Source organism: Scyliorhinus torazame, chromosome 7 (genome assembly GCF_047496885.1).
Source record: "Scyliorhinus torazame isolate Kashiwa2021f chromosome 7, sScyTor2.1, whole genome shotgun sequence".
Classification (NCBI taxonomy): domain Eukaryota; kingdom Metazoa; phylum Chordata; class Chondrichthyes; order Carcharhiniformes; family Scyliorhinidae; genus Scyliorhinus; species Scyliorhinus torazame.
The window spans coordinates 255,607,001-255,626,066 of record NC_092713.1 but is presented as its reverse complement, the minus strand read 5'-3'; the positions used below and the strand labels follow the sequence as shown (position 1 = coordinate 255,626,066).

General features: G+C 52.6%; 1 protein-coding gene across 1 annotated transcript in view; it reads left to right on the top strand.

Annotated features, from left to right (window-relative positions):
• Positions 1 to 19,066, top strand: part of LOC140426972 (polycystin-2-like protein 2) — a 141,125-nt gene that overhangs the window by 47,150 nt on the left and 74,909 nt on the right. Inside the window, exons 5-6 of the mRNA XM_072512309.1 lie at positions 15,324 to 15,548; positions 16,937 to 17,165. Coding sequence (XP_072368410.1) covers positions 15,324 to 15,548; positions 16,937 to 17,165 — 454 coding nt within the window. The remainder of the gene's footprint in view (positions 1 to 15,323; positions 15,549 to 16,936; positions 17,166 to 19,066) is intronic.

The following is a 19,066-nucleotide window of genomic DNA, read 5'->3' as shown; positions in this document are numbered from 1 at the left end:
GATCCAGTTGAATTTGCCAAAAGCCCTTTGAGGCATCAAGCTTGGTGAATATTTTTGCCCGAGCCATCTCGCTCGTGATTTCTTCTCGTTTGGGTATGGGGTAGTGTTCCCTCATAATGTTGGGATTTAAATCTTTTGGGTCGATACAGATCCGGAGCTCGCCGGAGGGCTTCTTGACGCACACCATGGAGCTGACCCATGGCGTTGGCTCCGTGACCCGGGAAAGCAGTCCTTTGTCCTGCAGGTCCTGCAGCTGCTGCTTGAGGCGGTCCTTGAGTGGTGCTGGGACCCTACGAGTTGCGTGAATGACCGAGGTGGCATTCGGTTTGAGCCGTATTTTGTACGTGTAGGGCAGTGTGCCCATGCCCTCGAAAACCTCCTGGTTGTGCGCGAGGAGTGAGTGGAGCTGCGCCCTAAAGTCTGCATCTGGGAAATCGGATGTGCCTTCTGGAGACAGAGTGTGTACCCGCCGAACGAGGTGGAGGATCTTGCACGCCTGTGCGCCTAACAGAGAGTCCTTCGAGGATCCTACGATTTCAAATGATAATGTGGCTTTGTGTGAGTTGTGTGTAACATCGAGCTGGCAGGACCCCGTGGCCGGGATGACGTTTCCATTGTAGTCAACCAGCTGACAGTGGGATGGTAGAATCGGTGGTTTAACCTTCAAGGTCTGGAAGGCTGACCACGCGAGGAGATTGGCGGAGGCACCAGTGTCTAGGGAAATGTGATCTGGGATCGGTTGACCGTTAGGGTGGCACACCACTCATCGCCCGGATCAATGCTGTGCACTGGCAGCGGCTGGTGGTTCCGACTTGGGGACATCCGGTTCTTGTGGATTACCGCAACGCGGAAGGGCTCCCTGTCTTCGGTATCTCTCGTCTGCATACTATCTGGATATGACTCAGTGAAGGTGGGCTGAATTGCCCGCACGTCCCTGCGAGGCTGGCGGAATTTTTTGGAGTTGGTAGGTTGAGCTGCTCGACAGCAGGCAGCATAGTGGCCCATCCTGCCACATCGTAGGCACTGTCGCGCTTTGACCGGACATTGCTGCTTTAAGTGGGCGGAGCCACAGTTGCCGCACACCATGATGTCATGGCGTTTGTTGCGCCACCGCGCATGCGCGGTGCGGTGCTGCATAGAGCACACCTGCGCATCACGTTCCTCTGCGTCAACATCCCCTCTTTTGGCGCGTACAAGCGTGGGAGGCGTCGGAAAGCGCGCAAAATGACCGCCCTCGTCCAGGCCGCGGGCCAGGAGGATCTCGATCGACTGGACCCGCTCCGCCTCGTGGGACCCGTGCCGTTTCGGCCGCCTGGATATGGGAGTACCGGCTGGTCGCGTTCTTATGGAGGACGCAGGTCTCTAAGATTGGAAAGGCTCATCTTTACCCTGCAGGCGCTGCTGGAAGAGGTACCTCTCGAAGCTCTCATTGACTTCCACGCTGAAGTGTTCATCGAACTTCATGTAGCACCATCGATCACACATGAGGCGAGACGGAGAGAACTTCAATCGAGGCTTTATTGAGCAGACTTGTTCAGACTTGTTCCCCAGCAGCTCAGTCACAGAATGCAGCTGCGGGGAGTAAAACGGGTTCTTATACCCCGCCTATCTGGGTGGAGCCCAGTAGGCGGCAGATCCAAGTGGGACCCAGCATCTGTCCTCCAATAGCTCCTTGGCATTCATGGTGTACCGTATTACCCCTAATACATACCACCACATTCTCCCCTTGTTAAAAAGAACCCGGCGGGGTGGGGGGTGGTATGGTGGTAGGGGTTTACAGGGTCGGTGCCTTAACCATTGAACTATATACAATCATGCCGCTTTTACTGGGCCACTGAATTATTCACATTTTACCCGATTAGCAGCGTTAACTATTTACAAGAATGCCGCTTTACTGGGCCACTGAATTATATACATCTTAAGTCGATTCGATGAATCGAGATGATGCTCTGGTCGCCCTTTCCGATCGTCTCAGCCCGGGTGGTGGTGGTGGTGCTGGCTCGGGTCCGGTCGACTCTGGGAGCATCGCGCTGTCCCCTTCTGTTTCCTTACACCTGGACGGGCCTGGGAGGAGAATCGATCCCCCCAGGAAGGGGGTGGCTGTGGGATGCGCCGGCCGGAGTGAGGGGGGGTGCCGAGGGGTCGGTCGCGGTGGGGGTCCACGGAGCCCAAGGGGCTGCAGCGCGGTCGGGGGCATAGGCGCGGGCGTTTTGGGAGGCCACGTCGAGGGAGGCTGCAAGGGCCCGTACCTATGTGAGTCCGAGAGAGTCTTTCTCTAAAAGTCTCTGGCGAATTTGCGACAATGCCAAACCTGCTACGTAAGCGTCTCTGATCAGGAGGTCCGTATGTTCGTTCGCCGTAACCGCTGGGCAGTTGCAGTTTCGTCCCAGGATCGTTAGAGCATTGAAGAATTCGTCTAGCGATTCCCCGGGGATTTGTCGTCTCGTCGCGAGCTGGTAGCGTGCGTAGACCTGGTTGACGGGCCTAATGTAGATCTCCTTCAGCAAGTTGATCGCCGCTGGGAATTCTTCCGCGCCCTCGATGAGTGAGTAGATTTCGGGACTCACCCTGGAATGCAGGACCTGCATCTTCTGGTCTTCAGTTGGTCTGCCGGGGGCCGTTCGGGCTTTATTGAGCAGACTTGTTCAGACTTGTTCCCCAGCAGCTCAGTCACAGAATGCAGCTGCGGGGAGTAAAACGGGTTCTTATACCCCGCCTATCTGGGTGGAGCCCAATAGGCGACAGATCCAATCGGGACCCAGCATCTGTCCTCCTCGGCATTCATGGTGTACCGTATTACCCCTAATACATACCACCACACTTCAGAAGCACCAGCTTATATTTTGTTTTGTCCTCGCCTACCGTGAATGCCAGGGAGTTATAGATGTGGATGGCCTGTTGCCCCGCCGTGGAGAGGAGGAGTGCGATCTTCCTGGTGTCCGATGCATTCTCCCTGTCTGTGGCTTCGAGGAAGAGCTGGAAGCGCTGTTTAAACAGCTTCCAGCTTACGCCGAGATTGCCAGCGATTCGGAGCAGCTGCGGCGGGCTGATGTTTTCCATGGAGCAGGATGGCGGATTTCTGAAAGGGTGCAGGTAGGTCTCACAGTCGCTGGTTTGAGTCCACTACTGGTATCATGTCGTGTTGGGTGTTCCGATGTACAAATGATCCAACATGGCTGTAGATGGTACAACTCTGTTTTATTGTCTAATCAACGGTAACAACTAACTACTGGCTTGGGTACGTGCTTCACCAGCTAACCTGTGGACCCAGCCCTATTGCTATCTTAGTGAGGCACCCAGCACATGGTCTATGTCTGAGTGGCGCGCTGTGAGTTCTGTGCTCTGAGCTATCTCTGGTAGAATGAGCGGGAACTTTGGTGTTCCCTGTTTTATAGTGCGTGTGCTCTCACTGGTGATTGGCTGCGATGTTATGTGTGTGCTGGTTGGTCCAACTGCCTGTCCATCAGTGTGTGTGTGATTGCACCATGATATGCTGATCTGGATATCATGACAGTCTCCACCCCACTTCTGTCCCCAGTTCGTCCTCCCATTTCCAGCTAGTCTCGTCCAGTGGTGTTCGGGCTCTGTCCAGTAGCTGTTCATACATTTTCCCTTGTATTTCCCTTCTTTACTGTCTGTATTTATCAGGTCCTCTAATAGTGTAGTTTCTGTGGCCCCGGGGTACCCTACTTTCTCTTTGCGGAGGAAGTGGTTTATTTGTAGGTGTTTCATTTCCTGCCCCGTCGCCACTTCCCATTCCTTCATCAGTTCGTCCAGTGTCACCAGTCTGTGCCCCATGTAAAAGTCCCTAAATGTCAGCGTGCCCCTGTCCCTTCTCCATTTCTCAAAGGTGGTGTCTAGCATGGCTTGGGGGCATCCGTGGTTGCCGCAGATGGGGGCCAAGGGGGACATCCTAGTCAGCCCAAAGTGCTGTCTTAATTGGGCCCACATTTTCAGTGTAGCTGCTACCACTGGGCTTGATGTGTATTTTGCCGAGAGGGATGGGAGTGCTACTATAGCCAAGGCCCGGAAGGTTGTCCCATTACAGGAGGCCTCCTCCATCCGCACCCACTCTGAATTGGGTTTGTGTACCCATCCTCTCACTCTTTCCGCCGTTGCTGCCCAGTGGTAGTACTGCAGGTTTGGTAATGTCAGGCCACCTTTGATTTTCCTCCCCGAGAATGTTCTGAACTATTTCAGGATCTACAGTATTGCCTTCAGTCCTTCCTGTGGCTTTGAGACATAGAGGAGCAACAGGTCATCCACATAGAGTGAGATTTTGCGCTCTCAGTCTCCTCTCTGGATGCCCTTCCAGCTTTTGACGTCCTGCTGAGCTATCGCCAGGGGTTCAGTTGCCAACGTGAACAGGAGCAGGGACAAAGGGCAGCCTTGCCTTGTGCCTCTTTGTAGCTGGAAGTATTCAGAGCTGGTGGTGTTGGTTTGAGCGCTTGAGAGCATTGTATAGGAGTCACACCCAGGCGGTGTATCCCGCTCCTAGCCCAAACCGTTCCAGTACCTCGAGGAGGTACTTCCATTCGATTGTCGAAGGCCTTTTCTGCGTCCACAGGGAGACAATCACCTCTGGTGTTCTCTCCCTGGGGTGGGTGAGTGGGGGGGGAGGGGGTCATTATTACATTCAGCAGCTGCCTGACGTTCGCAGTGAGTTTCCTACCCTTGACAAAGCCCGTTTGGTCCTCTGCAACCACCTCTTTCGCAGCTTTCCAGCCTTTTCGTCAAGATCTTTGCGAGTATTTTCAGCAGCGAAATGGGTCTGTATGATCCACACTCCGTCGGTTCTTTATCTTTTTTGGGTATCAATGAGATTGTGGCCTGCGCCAGAGTAGGAGGCAAGGTGTCCCTTGCCAGCGAGTCCGCAAACGTGTCCCTTGGGTGTGGGGCCAGGGCCGGCACAAATGTTTTGTAGAAGTCCGCCGGGAATCCGTCGGGTCACGGTGCCTTCCCCGCCTGCATGGGTTCGTGCACCCATCCTCTCACTCTTTCCGCCATTGCTGCTCAGTGGTAGTACTGCAGGTTTAGCAATGCCAGGCCACCTTTGATTTGCCTCCCCGGGAACTGTTTCAGGATCTGCAGTATTGCCTTCAGTCCTTCCTGTTGGTTGTTACTAACGTAGTCGCCTATGGCCCGCGATGTCTACTGGCAAAAGGCCTTCTCGGCCAGGAGGTCCGTGTCCAGCCTCCACATGGGGCGCTGGGCACGGCCCGTCTCCAACCTCACATCCATGTAATGTGGAGCGTGGTCGGAGATGACGATCACAGAGTATTCAGCTCCTATGATTCCTGGAAGCACCAATTTCCCCACTGCAAAGAAGTCCATGGGTGTGTATGCCTTGTGCACCTGTGAAAAGAACGAGACCTCCTTTTCTCCCGGGTGTAGGAACCTCCACGAGTCCACCACCCCTATCTGCTCCATGAATGCTCCCAGTTCCCTAGCCATGCCTGTCTTTCTCCCCGTCCTGGGGTTTGATCAGTCGGTCAGTGGGTCCTGTACACAGTTAAAGTCGCCCCTCATAATCAGTCGGTGTGTGTCAATGTCGGGGATTTCCGCCATGGTCTTTTTTATATGTGTGTCGTCCCAATTAGGAGTGTACACATTTAACAGCACCACCGGTGCCCCTTCCAGGACACCGTTGACCATGACGTACGGTCCCCCTGGATCTATAACCGCCCTGGTCTCAGTAAATCCTGTCCTCTTGCTCAGCAGTATGGCTACTCCCCTAGCTCTCTTCCCGTATCATGAATGGTACATCTGTCCCATCCAGCCCTTTCTTACCAGCAGTCTGTCTTTCTCCCTCAGGTGTGTCTCCTGTAGGAAGACTATGTCAGCCTTCAGGCTTCTCAGGTGGGCGAAGACTCTGGATCTTTTCACGTTCCAGGTGTCTATCCTGATGGGGGGTTTCTGACCACCACCACCCCCACCCACCACCCCCGTCCTGCAGCATCAACCACACTTACCTGGTGTACATGCCCCTGCACTCCGGGATTCCCCTTTATTAGGGGGATGTCCAAATTGGCCACCAACTATGTGTACGCCACTTGGGTGTGCCCCTGCACTCCGGTGTCTCCCTTTGCCCAGAGGCCCTTCCGAGTGGCTGCTTGCAGCACCATCTTGGCTCCTCACCCTGTCCCATGCCCGCAGGGGCCTGTGTCTGTCTTGCTGCCTAGCCTTTTCTGTCTTTTTGTTCAAAGGACAAAGAACAAAGAAATGTACAGCACAGGAACAGGCCCTTCGGCCCTCCAAGCCCATGCCGACCATGCTGCCCGACTAAACTACAATCTTCTACACTTCCTGGGTCCGTATCCCTCTATTCCCATCCTATTCATGTATTTGTCAAGATGCCCCTTATATGTCACTATCGTCCCTGCTTCCACCACCTCCTCCTGTAGCGAGTTCCAGGCACCCACTACCCTCTGTGTAAAAAACTTGCCTCGTACATCTACTCTAAACCTTGCCCCTCTCACCTTAAACCTATGCCCCCTAGTAATTGACCCCTCTACCCTGGGGAAAAGCCTCTGACGATCCACTCTGTCAATGCCCCTCATAATTTTGTAAACCTGTATCAGGTCGCCCCTCAACCTCCGTCGTTCCAGTGAGAACAAACCAAGTTTATTCAACCGCTCCTCATAGCTAATGCCCTCCATACCAGGCAACATTCTGGTAAATCTCTTCTGCACCCTCTCTAAAGCCTCCACATCCTTCTGGTAGTGTGGCGACCAGAATTGAACACTATACTCCAAGTGTGGCCTAACTAAGATTCTATACAGCTGCAACATGACTTGACAATTCTTATACTCAATGCCCCGGCCAATGAAGGCAAGCATGCCGTATGCCTTCTTGACTACCTTCTCCACCTGTGTTGCCCCTTTCAGTGACCTGTGGACCTGTACTCCTAGATCTCTCTGACTTTCAATACTCTTGAGGGTTCTACCATTCACTGTATATTCCCTACCTGCATTAGACCTTCCAAAATGCATTACCTCACATTTGTCCGGATTAAACTCCATCTGCCATCTCTCCGCCCAAGTCTCCAAACAATCTAAATCCTGCTGTATCCTCTGACAGTCCTCATCGCTATCCGCAATTCCACCAACCTTTGTGTCGTCTGCAATCTTACTAATCAGACCAGTTACATTTTCCTCCAAATCATTTATATATACTACAAACAGCAAAGGTCCCAGCACTGATCCCTGCGGAACACCACTGGTCACAGCCGTCCAATTAGAAAAGCATCCTTCCATTGCTACTCTCTGCCTTCTATGACCTAGCCAGTTCTGTATCCACCTTGCCAGCTCACCCCTGATCCCGTGTGACTTCACCTTTTCTACTAGTCTACCATGAAGGACCTTGTCAAAGGTCTTACTGAAGTCCATATAGACAACATCCACTGCCCTACCTGCATCAATCATCTTTGTGACCTCCTCGAAAAACTCTATCAAGTTAGTGAGACATGACCTCCCCTTCACGAAACCATGCTGCCTCTCACTAATACGTCCATTTGCTTCCAAATGTGAGTAGATCCTGTCTCGAAGAATTCTCTCCAGTAATTTCCCTACCACTGAAGTAAGGCTCACCGGCCTGTAGTTCCCTGGATTATCCTTGCTACCCTTCTTAAACAGAGGAACAACATTGGCTATTCTCCAGTCCTCCGGGACATCACCTGAAGACAGTGAGGATACAAAGATTTCTGTCAAGGCCTCAGCAATTTCCTCTCCAGCCTCCTTCAGTATTCTGGGGTAGATCCCATCAGGCCCTGGGGACTTATCTACCTTAATATTTTTTAAGACGCCCAACACTTCGTCTTTTTGGATCTCAATGTGACCCAGGCTATCTACACACCCTTCTCCAGACTCAACATCTACCAATTCCTTCTCTTTGGTGAATATTGATGCAAAGTATTCATTTAGTACCTTGCCCATTTCCTCTGGCTCCACACATAGATTCCCTTGCCCATTCTTCAGTGGGCCAACCCTTTCCCTGGCTACCCTCTTGCTTTTTATGTACGTGTAAAAAACCTTGGGATTTTCCTTAACCCTCTTTGCCAATGACTTTTCGTGACCCCTTCTAGCCCTCCTGACTCCTTGCTTAAGTTCCTTCCTACTTTCCTTATATTCCACACAGTCTTCGTCTGTTCCCAGCCTTTTAGCCCTGACAAATGCCTCCTTTTTCTTTTTGACGAGGCCTACAATATCTCTTATTATCCAAGGTTCCCGAAAATTGCCGTATTTATCCTTCTTCCTCACAGGAACATGCCGGTCCTGAATTCCTTTCAACTGACACTTGAAAGCCTCCCACATGTCAGATGTTGATTTGCCCTCAAACATCCGCCCCCAATCTAGGTTCTTCAGTTCCCGCCTAATATTGTTATAATTAGCCTTCCCCCAATTTGGCACATTCATCCTAGGACCACTCTTATCCTTGCCCACCAGCACTTTAAAACGTACTGAATTGTGGTCACTGTTCCCGAAATGCTCCCCTACTGAAACTTCTACCACCTGGCCGGGCTCATTCCCTAATACCAGGTCCAGTACCATCCCTTCCCTAGTTGGACTGTCTACATATTGTTTTAATAAGCCCTCCTGGATGCTCCTTACAAACTCTGCCCCGTCTAAGCCCCTGGCACTAAGTGAGTCCCAGTCAATATTGGGGAAGTTGAAGTCTCCCATCACCACAACCCTGTTTTTACTCTTTTCCAAAATCCCTTTCTGTTCTGCGCATCCCATCGCCCCGTTCCCCCCTTCCTGAGACCCCCTCCCGGTCCCCCTTCTCTCTGTCCCCACCTTGTGTTCCCCCCGCCTTGTACTCTGCACCCCCTTTTGGTCAGACGCTCCCTCTCCCCCGAGAGGTGCGCCACGGCCTCTCTTACTGCCTGTCTTCCCGTGCTAGCCCTCCTCGCTAGTACGGTGGCTCCCCTGCCTGTGCTGATCTAGTCCTGGCCCTGGTCTGCCTACCTGTCTCCATCCCCTACTGTGGTAAACCACGTTATTGTCTTATGTTCATTGTGCTGTATTGTACATGCCTGGGCGTGTCCAGGCTGGCTCCGCCTATGGCTCCTCCCCTCAGGCTTCTGTATAAAAGTGGCAAGTCTCCACCTCTGGACCCAGTTTGGGTCCAGAGGCAGGAGGCTTGCAGTTTTGTGTATTAAAGCCTCAGTTACGTTTATCACTCGGCGTATATTATTGATGGTGTATCAATTTAATACACTAAACTTCTGAAGACGGACTCTTCACTCAAGATGAACTCCTCACTCAAGCCTGATCGCTTGCAACTGGACCCACAGGCAGCCGACGCTACAGAGACATTTGAATACTGGCTAAGCTGCTTTGAAGCGTACCTCGCATCCTTCAACGAAGAGTTCACAGACCTCCAGAAGAAGCAGGTCCTCCACGCACGGGTGAGCCCAAGAGTCTTTAACCTCATCAGGGAAGCCCCCTCGTACGCGGAGGCAATAACGCGGCTAAAGGGACATTACGTGAAATCCGTTAATCAGGTATATGCCAGGCACCTCTTCGCCATGAGACGGCAACGCCCTGGGGAATTACTCGGGGAATTCCTGTGTGCCTTGCGCATCCTCTGCCAGAACTGTGCCTGCCGGGCGATATCGGCTACCCAGCACACAGAGCTGCTGATCAGGGACACCTATGTCGCGGGCATGCACTCAAACTATATCCGCCAGCGATTATTAGAAGTGGGGGGACACTCGACCTCCCAGAGACAGTACAACTTTCCAACTCGCTGGAGGTGGCCTCCCAGAACATGGGGGCCTACACCTCCGACCGCGCGGCACCCTCGTGGGTGCAGCCATCAACCGACCCGGGTGCGACGCAAGCCTGCACTGCCAACATGCTACTTCTGCGGCCAGAGTAATCACCCCTGACAACGCTGCCCGGCACGGAACTCAACCTATAATGGCTGTGGGAAGAAGGGCCACTTCGCAAAAGTCTGCCAGGCCCGACCCCCCCCCCTAAATCTTCTAGGCCCAGCACCGTTGCCTGCTGCCTGTCGGGGCCACCCCCAGCTGCTGCACCACCCGCCATGTGCGACCCATGGTCGCCGCCATCTTTAATTTCGGCCGACACGTGCGACCCACAGGGGCCGCCATCTTGGACGCCACCTTACGCCTCACCCGCCAGGTGCAACCCACGGGGCCGCCATCTTGCACCTCACCCGCCAGGGGCGACCCACGGGGCCGCCATCTTGGACACCATCTTATACCTCACCCGCCAGGTGTGACCCACGGGGCCGCCAATTTGGACGCCATCCTGCACCTCACCCGCCACATGCGACTCATGGGGGCCACCATCTTGGGACCACTCCGCAGCCTCCCAGGAGCCCAGCTTACCTGACCGTACGCTCGCCGCCGCTACCTCCGACCGGCCTACCGACTGCCTTCCGACACTCGTCTCCGTCACATTCGACCAGTCCTAGCCGCACCACCTCCCGAAGTCCACGATGACCGTCCGGATCAACGGGCACGAGACAGCCTGCCTCTTCGACTCCAGGAGCACAGACAGCTTCATACACCCAGATACGGTAAGGCGCTGCTCCCTCCCCATCCTACCCCCGACCCAGAAAATCTCCCTGGCTTCCGGATCCCACGCAGTAGAAATCCGGGGGTTCTGTGTTGCGACCCTCACTGTGCAGGGCATAGAGTACACCAATTTTAGGCTCTACATCCTCCCCCATCTCTGCGCTGCTCTATTACTGGGGCTCGACTTCCAGTGCCACCTCCAGAGCCTTACCCTAAAGTTCAACGGGCCTCTGCCCCCCCTCAACGTCTGTAGCCTCGTGGCCCTTAAGGTCGCCCCACCCTCCCTCTTCGCAAACCTCACCCCGGACTGTAAGTCCGTCGCTACCAGAAGCAGACACTATAGCACCCAGGACAGGACCTTCATCAGGTCAGAGGTCCAGCGACTCCTGCGAGAGGGGATCATCGAGGCTAGTAACAGCCCCTGGAGAGCCCAAGTGGTGGTCACCAAGACTGGGGAGAAGCACCGGATGGTCATTGATTTTAGCCAGACCATCAACCGGTACACGCAGCTCGATGCGTACCCCGTCCCCCGCATATCTGACATAGTCAATCAGATTACGCAGTATCGAGTCTTCTCTACAGTTGACTTGACGTCTGCGTACCACCAGCTCCCGATCCGCCCGGAGGACCGCCAATACACTGCCTTCGAGGCAGATGGCCGCCTCTATCACTTCCTCGGGGTTCCCTTCGGCGTCACCAACGGGGTCTCGGTCTTCCAAAGGGAAATGGACCGAATGGTTGACCAGTACGGTCTGCAGGCCACGTTCCCATACCTAGACAACGTCACCATCTGCGGCCATGACCAGCGGGACCATGACGAGAACCTCCGGCGCTTCCTCCACACCGCGAACCTCCTGAACCTAACCTATAATAGAAAGAAATGCGTCTTCCGCACAACCCGCCTAGCCATCCTCGGCTACGTCGTGGAACACGGAGTCCTAGGGCCCAACCCCGACGGCATGCGCCTCCTCCTGGAATTCCCCCTCCCCCACTGCCCCAAGGCCCTGAAGAGATGCCTGGGGTTCTTCTCGTACTATGCCCAGTGGGTCCCCAATTATGCGGACAAGGCCCGTCCACTTATCAAATCCACCGTTTTTCCCCTGACAGCTGAGGCCCGACTGGCCTTCAATCGCATCAAAGCAGACATTGCCAAAGCCGCGATGCACGCTGTGGATGATTCCATCCCTTTCCAAGTGGCGAGCGATGCGTCGGACTTTGCTCTGGCCGCTCCACTCAACCAGGCGGCAGGCCCGTGGCTTTCTTCTCCCGTCCCCTCCATGCCTCTGAAATTCGACACTCTTCCGTCAAAAAGGAAGCCCAAGCCATTGTAGAAGCTGTGAGACATTGGAGGCATTACCTGGCTGGCAGGCGATTCACTCTCCTCACTCACCAATGGTCGGTTGCCTTCATGTTTAATAACACACAGCGGGGCAAGATCAAGAACGACAGGATTCTGAGGTGGAGGATCAAGCTCTCCACCTACAGCTATGACATCTTATATCGACCTGGGAAGCTCAATGATGCCCCAGAAGCCTTCTCCCTTGGTACATATGCCAGCGCACAAGTAGACCGACTCCGGGCCCTCCACAACGACCTCTGTCACCCGGGGGTCACCCGGTTTTTCCACTTCATCAAGGCTCGCAACCTGCCCTACTCCATCGAGGAGGTCAGGTCCGTGACCAGGGACTGCCAGGTCTGCGCGGAGTGCAAACCGCACTTCTATCGGCCAGTCAGAGCACATCTGGTAAAGGCCTCCCGCCCCTTTGAGTGCCTCAGCATGGACTTCAAAGGGCCCCTCCCCTCCACTGACCGTAACGTGTACTTCCTCAACATCGTTGACGAGTACTCCAGATTCCCCTTCGCCATCCCGTGCCCTGACATGAACTCTGCCTCCGTTATCAAGGCCCTGCACAGTCTTTTCACCCTGTTCATGTTCCCTGCCTACATCCACAGTGATCGGGGCTCTTCCTTTATGAGCGATGAGTTGCGTCAGTTCCTGCTCAGCAAAGGCATCGTCTCCAGCAGGACGACCAGCTATAACCCCCAGGGAAGTGGACAGGTGGAGAGGGTTAATGCGACGGTTTGGAAGGCCGTCCTCCTGGCCCTACAGCCGAAAAGTCTCCCAGTCTCCTGCTGGCAGGAGCTCCTCCCCGATGCGCTCCACTCTATCCGGTAGGTCCTATGTACTGCGACTAACGAGACTCCTCATGAAAGTATGTTTGCCTTCCCCAGGAAGTCCACCTACAGGGTCTCGCTTCCATCCTGGCCGACAGTCCCGGGGCCCGGCCTTCTCCGCAAGCATGAGAGGAGCCATAAAACCGACCCCCAAGTCGAGAAGGTTCTGCTACTCCATGCAAACCCCCAATATGCCTACGTGGCACACCAGGACGGGCGACAGGATACGCTGTCCCTTCAGGATTTGGCTCTTGCAGGCTCCCCGGTGAACATCACCACCATCCCCTACCCTACACCGTCTTCCCCCAACCTCCGCCCACCTCCCTCACGAACTGACTCCCGCAGGCCCACCGGCGACAAGCACCACCACCTCCGCCCATACACCGCAACCCCCCTTCGCCGACTCAACATCTGGGTGATGAAGAAGAAGTCAACACGCTCCCGGACGCACAGGTCTCGACGCCGGCGCCCACACCACAGCTGGGACTGAGGCGGTCACAGCGGAAGGTCAAGGCCCCCAACAGACTTGACCTTTAAGACCACTTCAACCCCGTCTGACTTTTTTAAACAGGGGATGAATGTGGTAAACCACGTTATTGTCTTATATTCATTGTGCTGTATTGTACATGCCTGGGCGTGTCCAGGCTGTCTCTGCCTGTGGCTCCTCCCCTCAGGGTTCTGTACAAAAGTGGCAAGTCTCCGCCTCCGACCCTGTTCGGGTCCAGAGGCAGGAGGCTTGCTGTTTAGTGTATTAAAGTCTCAGTTACGTTTATCACTCGTCGTGTGTCATTGATGGTGTATCACCTACCTCGCCCCCCATATCTGCTTCCCCTATTCTCGCTCCCTTTTCCCTGTTTGCCAGTTTCAAACTGAAACAAAGTCGAAAACAAAACCGAGGCAGCATAGGCCCGCAATTATATAGTCCACATTACAGTCCTTGTTTTTGTCTGTCCTCAACTTTTGTTCCCTTTTTTCAGATTTCTTCGCCCCCCCCCCCCCCCCCCCCCCCGCCCCCGCCACCGCTGCCACGTCTGTTCTCCGTCCAGGTTGTTCATTTTTACGAACTCGTCGGCCTTCGCCGGGGTACCGAAGTAATGTTCCTTCCCCTGGTATGTTACCCAGAGTCTGGCCAGGAACAGCATGCCAAATCTCATCTCTTTTTGGTAGAGCGCCGATCTCGCTCTATTAAATTTGGCCCTCTTTTTTGCCAGGTCCACCCCATATAGGTAGACCCTAATTCTGTGCCATTTCCCACGAGCACGTCTTTGTCTGCCAGGCCCACCTCAGGATCTTTTCCCGGTCTTGGTATCGGTGCAACTTTGCAATTATTACCCTTGGCTGCTCCCCAGTTTTGGGTTTAGGCCAGAGCGACCTGTGTGCCCTGTCCATCTCGGGGGGGTGTTTGGAAAGCCATTCCTCCCAACTAAGTTTCCCAGCATTTGGGCGGATGTAGTCCGTTGGGTCCCTTCCCTCCACCCCCTCTGGCAGACCCAGATGCGGACATTTTGCCACCTGGACCTGTTCTCCTGGTCCTCAACCTTCCCCTTTAAGTTCCTTTGGGCCGCCACCAACCTCTTCACCTCGACCGCCAGAGCCACAATCCTCTCTCTCTGGTCCATCGACGCATTCTCCAGGTCCAGGATCGTCTTCTCCTGGGCCTCCACCTACCATCCCAGGCCGTCTATCGTGCGCCGAAGGGTGGCTATCGCTTCCGTCACCACCTCATTCATCACCACCTGGAGCTTTGTCTTGATCGCTTCCTTCATAGCAGTCATTTCCTTTTTTAGAATCCACTTCCATATCTCCCCCTAAGTAGGGGGGGGCGGGTTGTCGTTGTCCGCTCCTGCTCTGCCGTTTGGGTCGCCGATCTTCCTCTCTCCTGGTTCGCTTGGGCCTCCGCCGCGCCTCATGGGACCGCTGGTCTGTCCGCCCGTTGCTCCTGCCACTTTCCTCCGCTTCTGCCTTCTCGTCGTCTCTTCAAACTGCTGTTTGCCGGCATCTTTCTTCCCCTTGTCGCTGTTTATGTGCCTTTTATGTTTGGGGGAGTTTTAGGTGGCTTTTTGGGCCACAAACTGAAAGAAATTCACTATGTTGGGTCCAACTTGGAGTAGAGCCACCTGATGTGTGTCTGCTCAGCACATCGTCGCCACCAGAAGCCCCGTATTGTTAGCCTGTTTCATTTATGTTACAAAATGATTTGTACACCGTTTCCATTCACACACACACTATAAGATCTCAACCGATTGTCCCAACTAAACGGGGAAGATGTAGGTCATGTGATGACGCAACTACAAAAATGGTCATGTGCCGGGAGTGTGGGAGTTCTCCCCAGAGGTGCAGGCAGAGTAAAGGCAGGAGTGAATAAACTACTCTTTGTTATAAATCCTTGTTGTTAATGTTTCGGGAACCCAACATATTTACGTGTTGCAAAACCCCTAGTCCTTTATTTCACAGGTTCTGACTTCCTAATTGCTCAAGTATTACAGCATTGTAATAAACTGCAAGTTATTCCCGAGGTTGTCACTGCAACTCCATGAATATTTCTGTGGCTTCACTGGAGTTGTTGATTTATGCCTTTTTCCATTTTTTAAATTGCCAACAGATGGGAATATCGTCTTCCGAATAATGAGTTTGAACTGTGGCACTGGGGTAGACTTGGGACATACGGCAATGGTGGTTATATTTTCGAGTTAGAACGAGATAAAACTGCCAGTATCACAAAAATTAAACGCCTTAAATCAAAACTCTGGCTTGATAGTGGGAGTAGAGCTGTCTTCATAGATTTCACAGTCTACAATGCAAATATTAACTTGTTTACTGCAGTCAGGTTTGTGAACATATTTTGAATATTTTTAAGACTATGATTCATGTTATATTTCCACCGTTCAATGTATATTTATACCACACAGAAATCAAATAGTATACCCGTATTATTCAATTTGCATCATGTGGAATTCATCCTTTGCCATTTTTTATACCAATTTCATTGCATTTGCATGTTATATTTCTTTTCCCCATTTGTGGACTTGTGGATAGAGCACCCTAACAAAGACAATTGTTTGTGAATCAGATCTAATTAACTCTGATCTCCTAGGTCTGATGTTTACGTTCCCTCGCTGGTGGGACTTTAGGCAGGGAAGCGTGAAATTGATGGAACGGGATTCCCTCTGGGTTACAATTTAACGCTGGGACGGCCGAGGCCTCAATTGAGAGTGGGCGGCACAGTAGCACAGTGGTTAACACTGTTCCTTCACATCAGCAGGGTCCCAGGTTCGATTCCCGGCTTGAGTCACTGTCTGTGTGGAGTCTGCACATTTTCCCTGCGTCTGCGTGAGTTTCCTCCGGGTGCTCCGGTTTCCTCCCACAAGTCCTGAAAGACGTGCTTGTTAGGTGAATTGGACATTCTGAATTCTCCTTCAGTGTGCCCGAAAAGGCGCCGGAGCGTGGCGACTAGGAGCCTTTCAAAGTAACTTCATTGCAGTGTTAAAGTAAGCCTACTTGTGACAATATTGATTATTATTAAGTGGAATTGGCCACTTAAGGGCTATTTCCCATACATCCTCAATCTTTAGGTGGATGGGAGGATTTGCCTGAGGCTGGGGGGAAACCGGAAAAGGAATAGGCTTAGATCTCTGGCCGGAAGGGGTGTGTGTGGGGGCGGGGCTGGGTCTGGGGGGGGAGGGGGGGGCATGTCCATCAGAAGCCCATTTCTGATTCCCTTAAGGTCTAGTGTCCACTGAACCTACCTTTGCCCCAAGGCTCTGCCCCGACACCCCGATCTCGCTCTTTACAAACCCCGCCCGCACCCCCCAATATCAGCCCTTTCCCACTTCCCTGCCCTGGCAACCCTTAAACTTGCCTTGTCCTCCGGTCCTGAATTTCCTCTTCCACCCACTGTCACTCTTGTCGCTGTGCGGACTGGAGCAATTTCAGGGAGGACTTTCCTGGGTGAGAGGGTGAAGTTCTACCTGCAGCCAACTGGTGCTCATTCGAGGGAGAACTAGCTGCGAGGCACTCGGAATTGGCACAGTGAAACATGGGTAAATTGTGTGCATCTCAATATTCAGTAATTTGAGGTCTGCACATGGCTCAGTTAAAATTATATGGGTTGCATTTGTGCTGTAAAAGCAATTATGAATTGAATTTTCCAGAAAAGTAAAATCCGTTTTCAGTTCTTCCAGAATGATTGAATCTTTTAACTTGCTTATATACCAGGCTCGTGGTGGAATTTCCTGCAACAGGTGGAGCCATCCCTTCTTCTGAGCTTTTCACAGTCAAACTCCTCCGATATGTTTCTAACTTCGACTACTTTCTTGCTGCCTGTGAAATTATCTTTTGTTTCTTTATCTGCAACTATATGATCCAAGAAGGCATAGAGCTGTACACTTACAAGTTGACATACTTCAAGAATCTTTGGAATTGTTTGGATTTTTTAATTGTTCTGGTCAGTACTATGTTTCTGCTCGTATTTTCATAGTGTGCTTTATTGAATCAGATCCAACAAAGTTTAGAATATCATAGAAATGTCTTTTGATGCTGCTATATATCCTTTATTGTTGGACATATTGAGCTCACAGGGTAGTCAATTGGTAATCTTTTTATTCACCACATTTTCATTATTTTCATCACACAAACAACAAAAGAAAACAAAGAAACCACTGCAAAAATGTCAATATACAGTCTGAAACATCGACTCGCAAATTCAAAAAATAAGTTAAGAAAACAGAAAAACCAAACCAAACACCCACTCGCCCCCCCCCATTCCCACACCGCTCGCAAACACTATCTGCCCCCTCATAGAGCCAGCTCATCCTCGCCTTTGTGAGGTATGCCTTATACACAACCTTCAATTGTATCAGCCCCAAACTCGCGCATGAGGTGGAGGCATTCACCCTTTGTAGCACCTCACACCACAAACCTTCTTTAATTACCTCCCCCAACCCTTCTTTCCATTTGACCTCAATCACTTACATGTACACCCTATCCTTCTCCGAACTCTTTCCATAAATCGCCGACACCGCCCCTTCTCCAATCCCCTTCCGACAGTACCTCGTCCAACAGCGAGGGGGCTGGCGCTATCGGGAAGCTCGGAAATGTCTTCCTTACAAAGTCTCGGACTTGCAGGTACCTAAACTCTTCCTCTGTGCCAATCCGTACTTCTCCCCCAACTCCTCCAACCTCGCAAACCGTCCCCCAGGAACAAATCTTTTATTACCTTAATTCCCTCCCCTCTCCTCCCATCTCCAAAACCTCCCATCCAACCTCCCCAGCTCTAATCTATGATTCCCCCTAATCAGCATCCCCTCTGACCAAGCCACCAACTTAAAGTGCTGTCTCAACTGCCTCCAGATCTTCAACGTTGTCACTACCACTGGACTCCCAGAGTACTTGCCCGGAGCTTACGGGAGCAGCGCCGTTGCTAGCGCCCTCAACCCCGACCCCCTGCATGAGCCTTCCTCCATCTTGACCCACCGAGACTCCCCCCTCTCCCTACAACCCAACCCCACACCCTCTCCGCGTTCGCAATACTAGTAACAACATAATAGATTTGGGAGACCAGCTCCCCTGCATGTCGCCTTCTCTGCAGGACCACCTTCCTAACCCTGGTTGCCTTCCCCCCCCAGATTAATGAGGTGACCACCTTGTCCACATCCTTAAAAAATGACTTGGGTAAAAAGACCGGCAGGTGCTGAAACCGGGGGTTTGGGAGAGCGACCTCGCGGAATTCCTCAGGGTGGAAAAGATCAAGTTCACCGTGAGACTGACTATGATGGGGTTTGCCCGGAGATGGCAGTCATGGGAGGGGGGGTGGGGGGTGGGTGAAAAAGGAGGTAGCGGAGGGGCGGTATCAGCAGGGAGGGTGGATGATGGGGTATTAGATATTTATTTGTTATTTGAATTCCTGTTTGCTCTCTTTTTGGTTGGGGTTGTGTTTGATGTATAAATATATATAAATGCCTTAATAAAAATACTTTTTTTTTTACAAGACCGGCCGGTACTGAAAGAAAAACAAAAATCGCGGTAACACATTCATTTTAACCGCCTGCTCCCAGCCCGCCAACGACAGAGGGAGTTTGGCCCACCTTGCCAAGTAGGCCTTCGCCCTCCCCACCAAGCTCATAAAATTGTACCTGCAGAGCCACCCCAATCCTACGCCACCCGTGCGTCCACATACCTGAAGTGGGTTGCCGCCCTTCAAAATGGCAGCCCCGCCCCCACTCCTGCCCCCACTTCTGGCTGGGACACCATGATGTTGTGTTGGGTGCTCTGGATCCGTGGAACACATACAGGTCACCAACACTTGAAATAGTGCAACACTATTTTATTGAATCATTAACTGTTGTA